This window comes from Bemisia tabaci, chromosome 10, assembly GCF_918797505.1.
Source record: "Bemisia tabaci chromosome 10, PGI_BMITA_v3".
NCBI classification, from domain to species: domain Eukaryota; kingdom Metazoa; phylum Arthropoda; class Insecta; order Hemiptera; family Aleyrodidae; genus Bemisia; species Bemisia tabaci.
The window spans coordinates 11109635-11121660 of NC_092802.1; the positions used below are offsets into that span (position 1 = coordinate 11109635).

General features: G+C 36.6%; 1 protein-coding gene across 1 annotated transcript; it reads left to right on the forward strand.

The window, feature by feature from the left end:
• Positions 1–1691: 1691 nt before the first annotated feature.
• Positions 1692–11616, forward strand: LOC140225612 (uncharacterized). Its single transcript, XM_072305102.1, has 6 exons — positions 1692–1834; positions 2794–2924; positions 3344–3584; positions 4920–4999; positions 5720–5864; positions 7848–11616. Exons 2-6 carry the CDS (start codon positions 2814–2816, stop codon positions 7961–7963), a joined length of 693 nt encoding a protein of 230 aa, XP_072161203.1. The 5' UTR covers positions 1692–1834; positions 2794–2813; the 3' UTR covers positions 7964–11616.
• The last annotated feature ends 410 nt before the right edge of the window (positions 11617–12026 follow it).

A 12026-nucleotide genomic window follows, 5' to 3' on the forward strand; every position in this document is an offset into this window, starting at 1 on the left:
TTATTTAAACATATCTCTTCAAAAATAACTTTTTCGCAGGAACCAGTCTGCAAAGAGTGGATGTTTGCACGATCTTTCCTGGTTTAAACTGTCACTGACTAAGATCAACAGCGTTTTCTGCATGTGCGACGGAAAAAGAGGAGAGATTTGAACTCTTAGACTTACTAAAATGTTAAATTCTAAGATGACTGAGATTTTCGAAATGTAAACTCCTAAACGAGTCAAATTTAACAAACCCCTAGGAGGTCGTTGGGATGTGTTGCCGATTTTTAGTGATAATCTTAAGATTATCATGATATTTGTAAATAGTGATGAAATATTTGGACTTGCTAGAAAAGTACGATTTCATAGACCCCAACTGACCGTTATTCTACCTCTTCTTGGATAAGCAACAGTCCTTTTAAGGATAAGTAAACAACTAGTACCTTTAAATCAGTCCACAGCTGGTGGAGTTTATTCGTTCAACCGTCGCCACTCTAAACTCGACAGAAGTATATAGAAGTTTTAAAATAATATTTAAATAAGGCACATATTAAAATTGTGCATTGCGGAAACAGGACCAAGTAAGAAAAGAACCCGTCCTTTAAAATAATGCACAAGATATGGAACATTAATGGATGTAAAAAATCAAGAGATAACGACAATACAATGCTCCCAAATCTTACGGCTCTTTGATACCACTATTCGTGCTTTATGGATGTGCTGGAAGTATCATCAAAATTGAAGGCGAAATGACACTTGGTCTTAACTTCGACTTTGCTGCGCTTAAAGACAACTTCCTCTTTCAAAACAAGACGACTATTCCTGACATTTTGGCAAACGTTATTTTAGTTTTTCTCAAATTCACGACACTATCGAACCGAGACACTTGCGTAAAGAATACCGTTAAGGTGTGAAAAATCAAGAGATGACAGTAGAATAAGGCTCTTGAACTCACACGGTTCTTTGATACCACTATTCGTGTTTTATGGTTGTGCTTGAAGTATAATCAAAATTGAAGGAGAAATAGAAAATCTGCTTTTGACTCCGACTAGTGATCCCATATTCAATTATTCTGTTTCTAGACACCAAGCTCGTTGACATCATATTACACGATAAAACATTTAAGGTATTTTTATTTTTACTATTATTATTTTGATGATGAAATTATCAGACCACGGATTTCTATTTCATTTGAAAATTTTCGTTTCCATTTTATTTTTTCGGAATAATACCATTCGACTTTTTCGCCACGGATATCTACTTCATTATGAAAAACTTCGTTCGTATTTCATTTTTCCAAAATAATACCATTCCACTTTTTCGCAGTGATTACTGAAAAAAAAATTGAAAAAAAGAAAGAACCGCGCCGGCTCAGATTCTCTCCCCCTAAAGCGTCTCGTGTTCCGTGACTCTTAAAATATTAGTGCACTGTTCTCTTTCATTGCGTTTTTTTTTTTCAAGAAAATGCAAATGCTCATATTTTTGCGATTCAAAACCGCGGACGACGAATGCACGCACGTGGGAATCTCCAGTGTTGCCGGCTTGCGCGGTTGAATCGACTCTGCTCTCATCCCTGCATATCATCAGCTCATCCCATCTGTCAGCGGTTTTATTGATTCTCGTTGCCTTGACAGCGCAAGTTCTCCCTCGACTCAGGGCTGCTCAATTCGGTTTCAAACTTCGTTAATTTCATTCACCGTCCGCGATGCACCGCGTGTGCACGTCACTCTATTCATCCGCCACATAATTTAATTTTAACGAAATTTAATTTTAAAAATAATTGTCACTACTTATTTGCGGTTGGCAAATCCACTAGTGCCCCCCTCCTCCCTCACAATAAAACACATCAAAGGTAAGTTTTAATAGTGACGTTGGTCCACATTTATTGCCGTTCTTATCTCATCACACTTATAGACTTTACGTTTCTCTTTAATAAGATTTGAAAGTACTGATGGAATGGACAGGAAACGTGCGCATCAAAAACAACACTAAAATTTTGACATTTTTGCACGTTTTTTAGACAAATTTTGTTTTTCTCATAGTTTATTTTGATAACCGGTAAGGTATATATCGAAGGTTTTTTTTAAAAAAAAAAAAAATTATTGACAAAATTTTGAAATTATTTCCAGTAAGTTTCTTTTAAGTCGTAAAAAATTTTCGTTTAAAATACGTATTAACCAGATGATACCATATTCGCTAGCTACTGCAGAGAGCGTATAAAGGTTTATCATGAGAAACATAATTGAAAAAGGTGAATTCGGAAGGAGGTAATAACTTGTAGAAAGGATTAAAGAGAATAAAAAGACGGACATTTTTTTCTATTGGAGAATACTATTGAAGTTACTCGGAATTAGTTAGTTAGTTATAGTTATTTTATTTATAGACATTCAGCATCCTAAGCTATTACGTCTTTACAAAGAATTTGGAAGATGGGTGTATATACAAAAATTTAGATTTTTAAATTAAGGGAGTCAAAGAGTTTCAGAAGTTTGGTTGTGACATTGGGAATACCACCTGTTGCATTTGAAGGTTTGCATTTGTGTGTGTGACGCTAAAAAATTGGCTACAAATACCTCGAAGAAGTCGCAAAGTTTTCAGATTAATGTAATAATGAAGTTTGTGAGATACTTTATAATTATGGTGGGTCTGCTTAAAAGTACCGGGAAGTGACATGGCCATTTTTGAAACTGAAAATCTGCAAAAGCATGAGAATGAGTTTTTCAAATTCGTTCTCAGTTATGCGATTTTATCTCAAAGAAGGTTTTTTTGAAAAAGATTATGTCAAATTTGAAATTTACTTCATGTGTTCAGGAATCAGACTTTTTGCCAAAATGAGTGTGCTGAGCGGGCTAGTGTCACTATCCTCATTGGCTGAGCAGAGAGCCACTCGAAAAAAGGATCTCCTGCGTAATAATGTCATTGGCATCGCTGTTGTGCAGTTCGTAAGTTTTATTTTAATAATATTACGAATGAGTAATTTTTGTCACAAGGACAGCTCAATTATCATAAAAAATCATATATAAAATAAATTTTGTAGGATCAAAAGGAACGATTTAAACTTTTTTGTGAACATTATCTAAACATATATTTTTATACTGGTTTAGTGTTTTTTTTCGAATTTGAAGTCCTTTCGGATTAAGAGAAAAAAATCCATACTAAAATTTGAAATTTCATTTACATTTTTTATTCTCAGTATTAAGTGTTTTCAATGTTTTTTTTCCAGTGTTGAATTAAGAGTATTTTTTTTTGGTCGATGTTTTTAAGAGTCTGGACTCTAGATCCAAAAGACTTTTTTTTCCAGTGCATTCTAATCTGCTAGATTTTTGAAAATTTTTTACACTCTCTCGTTGTCACATCTTAGGTCTTCTCCTCGGCAACTTGGTGGTATCTCCGTCGCTTGTTTTCGTGCAATTACCTCACGTCGACAATCGCTACCAACATGGAGACTGGTTTCATAGACGATGTAGAAATCAGCCGTGCTAAGGTGGATCCAGACATTCTCGCAAAAATTCAGACCATCGTCGCGAACGCGACTTCACCAGGCACTCCAATCAACGCCTCAGAGACCACTGACGAAAACCTCATGGATCCCAATCTCAGTTGTGAGTATTGTCCTCAGTATGTTCACATGCTCGCCTCCACTGTGCAAGGGTAGGCAATTTCTCGACATAGGAGCACGTTGATTTGTATCCTGTTTTGGCGCGCTTTGAACGATTATTTTCATAATCCTTGCGGCCTTTGCGGCAGCGTGGCGCGCGGAGCCTTGACATACGCTGCCGTGCTAAGGAAAAACGCCGTATGAGCCTTCAGATGTTGCCAAATTTTCTTTGATAAATCACTAATTTTCAAGGATATTTGTGCGTATTTTTTTTCCAATTTTTCAGGTAATTTGGCTTATAGTTTCATCTAAAATGCTTGAAAATTTCAAGGAAAAATATCGACAATTTTCCTCAAAAATAAACATTTTATCGGAGGAAATTTGGCAACTCTCGAATGTTCATACGGCGTTCTTCCTTTGCACGGCAGTGTGGACGTTTCTCTATCAAACAGAACTATGTGCAGGTGAGAAATATGGGGTGTGCTCTAGAAAGCAGCATAAGAAACAATGTAAAAGTGGGCGTGATTCCTTTTGAAGAATTGGAAAAGCGGGATTTTAACTTCAGCAAATAGAACTATCTGCCAACTGAATGCTGGATTTATGAGCCGCGGGCATGGCAAGAGAGCGTTGTGGACAGGGCTCATGAGTTAATGACCAATACGAGGAGCCGCAACGACGGCACCCACCTCCGTTGACGTCACTGGCGCTTTATTATTCTCATTCACTCTTACGGCCAGAGAACTGACGAGCACACCCCATATTTTTCACCTGCACATAAATCTGTTTCATAGAAAACGTTCATATATCATTCTTGCCTTTCAACCTTCAGGCTCAATGCTAGGCTCTCCATCACCTCCTAGCACGACAAAACAAAACCTGAAATTCTGTTTTTGGAGATGTTATAGCTTTTGGATACGAAATGTAACACTAGACGAAGTGCCCATTGAAGACGTCTGTCACATGTGTTCTAATATTTTCATCAAGTATACAATTCGCGCAACGAAAACTACTTAAACTATCTTTAAACCAAGATATTAACGATTTGTATGTATAAATTCATACCTTCAGCTCTTTAAAAGAAGCCAAAATGCATACTTACGCCGAAACATCCAGTACATTTTTTCAGGGAGATCATTGTAAAGATTATTGTATCAGGCACTGCTTCCAAAGTAGAAATTGGCAAACATTTTACGACAAGTTGCGAATTCGGCAGTTACGCATTTCTCCCCTACCTAAAGTAGAGCGATTCTGAGTCAAATTTGGACTTTTCTTTAACTTCTGAGTCAATGAAACTCAATTTTTCAAGTCAAATATTACTTTATGCATTTTCCTGTTTCAGATACGATTATATCACTTGTATATTTATTCCTTGGAACATGCTGTCTGTCCAGTTTCTTCCTAGCAATCGGTTCATACTTGGTAAGACTAAATCAAAAGTATTAAGATAAATTAATGAGCGAGGCACATCGACTGCTACCAGAAATCGCACTTTAAAAAATTCTGAAACGCAAAAAAATCTCTGTGCAGGATATTTCTCAATCTTCTATGCGAGAAGTATACAGTTCCAATTCTACCTATATGGCTAGATTGCAAAAATAATACGTATCTTAGTTTCCATATCTAAAAATCACCAATTTTGTTTTATTTTTCATGCAAAGTCAATCAAAATTTTCTCTTGCAATTCTATGTGATTTTTATATATTATGAGCAAAAAAAATTCACAGAAAATTGCTGTGAAAAATATCGGCCAGTTTTCCTTCAAAAAAATATAACATGCGGGGAAACTTCCGACATCGCACAGTAAGATACACATTCATCTATACTTTTTTCTTTTTCTTTTTTTTTGTGGGCACAGTACATATGATTATGCCGAGTTCTTCTAAGGCTGACATCATAGAGAATATAGGTTTTGAAGAGTTCAAATATTTAAAGCAGCTGTTTCCAAAGCAGAATTCGAAAAATAGATCTATATTTAAAACTTATTCTTTGATTCTGATTCTGTGAATGTTTCGAAAGAATGTAGGTACATTTATAATGTACGTTTCAAGGTGTACTTTTGTACATTTTCTATTTTTGAATGTGTGATGTGTAAAATTTTCAATGTGGGTCCTGGTAATAACACTCGTTCTTTTTTTTCAGGAAAGTCAGATAGCCGTTCTATTTCTACTCCTTACGTCAGGAACTAGCCTTCTGATATCATGCTTTGTAGCTTTGTTTGCTGTCGCTATAATTCGATCATACTTGTTGAAAGTTGGAGCCTGTGTAGGCGTATTTGGAGTCATGTGTAAGTCAACGCATTATTTCATTTCCAAAAGCTTTGTACATTTTTTACATTCTAGCAACAACTTCTCTCCATTGAAATCCATTTAGAGCAGTGTTTCAGATAAAAAAGACCACAGTATACATGATTTCAGCCTACCCGTTACAAGATTTCAGAAAAAAACATCGTATCCTTATTTAAACCGATGTAAATCGCAATTTTTGAAATTTCACATTCTACTACCGTCGACCCTGGAGAGGGCAATCAATTTTATGTAATCATGGATCTATCATTGTGACCCTGTGACGCCAATAACTGAAGTTTTTTTTTTTAAAAAATGTGAGGGACTGCTCCTTAGATTAAAATATTCAGTTTTAGGGCAAGGTTTTTTTCACATTTTCCTGAATTTTTACCGAAAAAAAATTGCCTGAGACTGAACAGAATCTTTTTCCTCCATTCATGAAAAAGAGTTGATCAACGATCTGTGCACTGACTCCTAGGCGGATCTAGACACTTTGAGGGGGGGGGGGTGTAAGGGGGGTCCAGCGAGCTTCCCCGTAAATTTTCGAATTATTCAAGCATTTAATATGCAGTTTTAGTCGAGTTCGTCATGAATAATTACCAAATCTAAGAGTCCTCCCTTCCTTTTTCCTCCGTTCCTTCCCTCTCCCCCTTTCTTTCCTCCTTTTTCCAGGTGAACAGGCTGAATCCGTATATCGACGGTGAAACTACCAAACCACGTATCTCGTTTGCGGTGTTTAAAAATCTCCGCTCACATTTTATTTTTTTGAAGTAGACCAAATCAATATCATTCCTTGAAATTTTCACAGAATTTTCAAAATTTTGAGCTTATTTTCTAAGTATTTTTGTCCTCATACGTATTTTCTCCGCACGAAGAGGAAAAATCACGGACATTTTCAAGACTGGACGTTAAGTAGCTTTTCATTTAAAAAATAAAGTATGACAGGAAGTCTGCGACGTCGCAAACCGAGATACGTGGTTTGGTAGTTTCACCGTCGATATGTGTCGCAGGAAATTAGCAATCGCCGGCAATTTGAAAGCGGCTCACACGTTGTTTCAATAAATCGCAATTATGCGCATCTTGCAATTTTTAAGGGTTATGGTCTTCAAAAGTATGAGCTCGGCTTGAAGCGCCTTCAATTTTTGTGATACTCTCCGCTTTGTCACGGTGTTAGTTTAGTTGCTTGTCCAATCTCAACCCAACTAATATCACGGACGGAGTTCACCACACGCTCTTCTGAATGTGTGTATTTTTGCCATGTTTTGAGGATGAAAGAGTGTCTATTCACATTGTAGGCAATTACATAATCAGCACTCTAATCTTGTTCTTTTATTTTTGAATTTTACGATTTTATATATTCATTCACCACTGGCTTGTAAATTGCCGGCGATTGCTAATGGAGATGTTGCATGTGTGAGGGATTTGCGATTTGACCATTGATTCTTATGTAAAAATTCGCCAGAAACACGATGGTCCCACTGGTTTTTTCTGAAATCAACTCCCAAGCTCAAAAAAAGCTCTCAAGTTGAGGCCAAAATGGAGGGGATATCCCACCCTACCCTGCGAATCCACCTCTACATCAAGACGAACTCTCCGTGCAGAGATAGGGAGCAAATACATCGACAGGGCTGCCAATTTATTTGGGGACTCCACAACTGAAAACACGGCAACCCTGCTAATGTACTTGCTCCCTATCTTTGCATGGAGAGTTTGTTTTGATGAAGAGGTGGACTCTCAGGGTAGGGTGGGATATCCCCTCCATTTTGGCCTCAACTTGAGAGCTTTTTTTGAGCCTGGGAGTCGATTTCAGAAAAAACCAGTTGCACCATCGTGTTTCTCGGGAACTTTTTCCTAAGAATCAACAGTCAAATCGCAAATTCCTCACACATGCAACATCTCCATTGCCTGCGACATATGCAATGACAATCATCATCATGAGTCTAAGCTGAATCTGTTAGCTTTATAAAGATTTTTCATTGTTACAGGCTGGGCTTTTCTCATCTACACGCGGGTATCTGACTACTACTTCCTCCTACGAAGGAAAGAAACGCGTGCAACACATCTCGACGAGGAATCGCCGCGCTTCATTCATTATGGCTAGTTTTAGACGGTGTGCAACATTTACCCGGAACAGCGCTGATAAAAATCAGCCTTTTGACGACCTTTTCGAGAGCGCTGGCCAGATATAAGAGAAATTTTGGGCCGTAGCCCTACTCACCGAGACTTTGGTTCGTCCAGTACAAATTTAGTAAGAAGCACACGACTAAAAATTTCCTTGTACCTGAGTCAATTTTGGAACTATCATATGCAAAATTTTGAGCTTATTTTCTAAGTATTTTTGTCCTCATACGTATTTACAAAAATGCTCAATTTCTAGAATATGTACGATCGTCTGCGGGAGAAAAAAAACCTGAGGCCTTAAGACTGAAACTCTTATAAGTGATGACAGAGCAATCACAGCATAGGGAATAAGGAGTGTTTTCAAATATAGTGGAACAAAAAATCAGATTTTTGGTAGTTCGAAACTCAGGAGCGCAACGAAGTTGAAAGAGAGCACTACCATAGGTGTAGTTAGATCAACTTCTCATAGGAGGGGGGGTTCCGAGGGATGAGGAATACCCCCTCCCTGCGCGGAAAAGGTGCGGGAGTGCGGGGGCCTCCTTTAGCGAATTTTGAAAAACTGACTTCATTTTAGGTACTCTTTGCGACTACTCCGGCGCAAAATTTCATTAAAGATTATGTGGATTTTGTGATTTTATTAAATTGCTTTCTTCTTTTTTTTTTCACTTTGCATTGTGTAGCGAGGAAATGTAGGGATATATTTGAAGCCCAAGTTATCTGGGGGAGGGGGCAAATGATACTTCATATTTTCATTATTACATTATGATTATAATGAATGATGGAGGGGCTTCACATTCCTCGGGCTCAGGATACTATAGTGACACAAACTGACACAATCTGCCACCATTTCAAAATCCTATCTTTTAACTCAACTTGAAAAAAATCACTATTGCTTCCGTGGGCTAACAGTAGGGCCCTTTTTTCCGTAGACAATCACTTATGCAATATAGTTCCTCTATTTTTCGCTGGTAACTTTTTCTATTTTATTGTTATTATTAACTAAGGAGGTGTATATATAGTTCTATATTTATTTAACTATATTAAGAATTTTTCGGGTTCCCGTTCAATCAACACAGCTTGATAAATTGGCCGTCATCCAAAATCCTAATTTTTGGATTTCATCAGGATTCGGAAAAAGAAATAAGATGAAGAAAGAAACTTGTCATAAACTTCCGAAAACCCTAAGACTTTTGGTGCGGACTTTTGGTGCGGAATTTTGCAGACGAAAATCCTGCAGGATAGCAAGTTCCCTCATTGTCTGTATTCTTTCATTTTTCAAAACTCTTTTGCTCTGTGATTCGATACTGATAAGGCTAGTATCATTAATGCAGGTCTCTAGACATTTGAGCGGTAATTGCTCAACTAAGTAATCTTGGGTCCGTTTCTGGATCATCAAAGACGGATGTAGTGGAATAAGTACTATCCGTCTATTTTGGTTCTCATTCCTCCTTCCGAGAACGATTTCAGCGTTTTTGCATTGATTCCATTATGGGATTAACTTCTATTTTTTCTCTAATGCTCAATATTTTGTCGATACACAGATGAAATGAAGATGTCTCGGTCTCGCAATTACAGCGGAGCGACGGCTCGTTTTTGTTTTTAATTTGTTTTTAATTTATTTTCCGGTTGATAATGAAATTGTTATTATTTTGAAACGTCCCGGGTTTTGTTTATTCCTTTTTCTTTATTTGCAGCCTTTTCCCCAAATTAAGTTGTTCTTTTATTAGATGAAAGAACTTGCGTTGCCAATCACTCAAGACGTTTCATGCTGTGAGAAGAATTTGCCCAATTTTCTTCCTTTCATCTGTGACGAAATTGGACAAAAAGAGCTTACAGTGAGCGGTATATATGCAAAAACTAGGAAATCCTTATCTGGCCACTAGCGCTTCAAACTTGACTCAACCAATATTATTGTCAGTTGTTGTCATTAAGGAAGACTTGGAAGTCTTTTGAGTAAAGATTTGTGGAAAAGCAAACGAATAAGAGATTTTAAAAGGACCGAAAGAGTTGTATTGAATTTTGAATGAAATTACAAGAGAAGTCACACTTGGAACTTTATACGCCAGTAACGTATACACGGTTCAGGGATGAAATTGACCAAGAATATTGGACAGCTCACGCTTTTATAGACTTGATGACGTCACGGGTGGTGAGACTACAAGTCTGTACGGGATTGGCTGGCTATAATCAGTGGAGCTATCAGTTACAAGTCTAGTCATTAATTTTATAGAAGACGGCTGGGTGATAGGAGTGATAAAGTGAAAAAGTGAAAAAGTGAAAAATGTACAAAATCCAGCGATCCCTAATGACTAATCTGAAATGAAAATGAAAATTGAAAATTTAAGGCAAAAATATGAGAAAGTGTTGACCGTTGTGAATACATGATTTTTTCCTTCCCTTTCTCTACGTGTTCTGTGATCAATTCCAATTGACATTTTCTAAACTATTCACATTACTTTCACTGCCTCTTTGCCTTCATGGGCATGCTGACATCTTATGAAAGACTTTTAAGTCCCTTATTCTCACAATCTTGAGCGACGTATTCTCGTGTCCTGTTGACCGAACTCTCCTGTGTCTCATTATCTTTTTTCGATAAATGTTTTTCAGTATGTTGGAGTTTTTTTTGCCAACGTGCTTTAAAATTCTGAAATCTCGATCTGAGGGAAAAAGCTCATTTGAGCACAGTTTTCCCTCAAAGAGATATGCTGTTTGGTGCAACACTAGTTACGTGCATTTAGGAAGGCAACTGCAGACGCGTTTCGGCCTTGTTGGGCCAGTCCTCAGTGCAGTGCAGCCTCCGGAATTTTCTGCTACCAAGCTCGAGAGGTCGTAATTGTTTTCCCTGTTAAAAATAGAAAAATATACAAGACATGAATTAAAGTTTTTCTCAAACATAAATGAAAATAACTAATATTATTCATTAAATTTTTCACGAAGGGCCAACATATGATGTTGCACGAGTCAACTTCTCCGAACTTAAATGGAATCCTATATTTAAGTTGATGTTGATTTTTATCGATGGTTTTGCTCAAATCATATCTACACTACTCGGAAATTAGCTGGACGTATAATGGCGCAAAAAAGTCTATATCCCTCGCAGCAATGATTGTATTAATCTATACTATTTAATTTATAATTTGTTCTGCTCAGCTTGTTATTATTTTTTTATACTTGTATCTACACTACTATTTTTTTGCAACTGTGTGGATTTGGCACTATCATTCCACAAAGTTGCTACAAAGAGTTCTGTCGAGATTCCTTATGTCGCGTCGATAGGCTTCTTCGTGATTGCTTCCAATGTAAAAAAAGATTTTCGTGTGAATATCAGGAAGTGAGATTTTACTTAGCAAGTTCTAGGAAGTTACCCTCTCATCGATAAAAATCTCTCTGGCGTCAATTCTTTGTACTTTTTGATATTCAAATGAAACTTGACGTCTAATCATATCGATTTAATTTTAGGTTTTATTCAACACTTGAGACTTTTTAATAATGAAACTCACGGTTTCATTATTCAATTTGATATTACTGTTGCTCAAATAATACCAATATATTTTTTACTAACTAATTTTAAATTATGTTAATCTTTTTAAGTTGTTTAGATACTCGTTGTACTCTTTTATATCTCTTCGCATATATTTTTTTATGTTTTGAATTTTTAGACGACGGTTTTACTACCTGAAAATAAAACTGGAATTGCGAGTATTTCGCTTTACAGCGTATCGAATATCTTGTTTTATTTTAATCATGTGTAAAATTGTTAGTGACGGAAGAGTATTGAATAAATTTTTTTCTTTTCATAAATACTTATTTATTCTCGTGTTCCTCACAATGAAATTTTCATAAAGGCTGCTAGTTCTGGGTGAAAGTGATGACCTCTTTTTGGCATGAATTTCGCAGTAACGCACCAAAAAAGAGCATATTATAGGTATCGCCAAACTTTACAGGGAAATTTAATTTTTTGCGAGAAAACGTTTGTGCGGATATTTTAGTGTATTTTCCGAAGGAAATACACTATTGCATTTTTTTTTAAATTTTAAGTAATT

Bases quoted from the DNA above. Each gene is read 5' to 3' on its own strand.
- LOC140225612 (XM_072305102.1), top strand. From the start codon at position 2,814: ATGAGTGTGCTGAGCGGGCTAGTGTCACTATCCTCATTGGCTGAGCAG. The intron at 3,585-4,919 runs GTGAGTATTGTC...TTCCTGTTTCAG, and splicing joins CATGGATCCCAATCTCAGTT to ATACGATTATATCACTTGTA. The intron at 5,000-5,719 runs GTAAGACTAAAT...CTTTTTTTTCAG, and splicing joins TAGCAATCGGTTCATACTTG to GAAAGTCAGATAGCCGTTCT.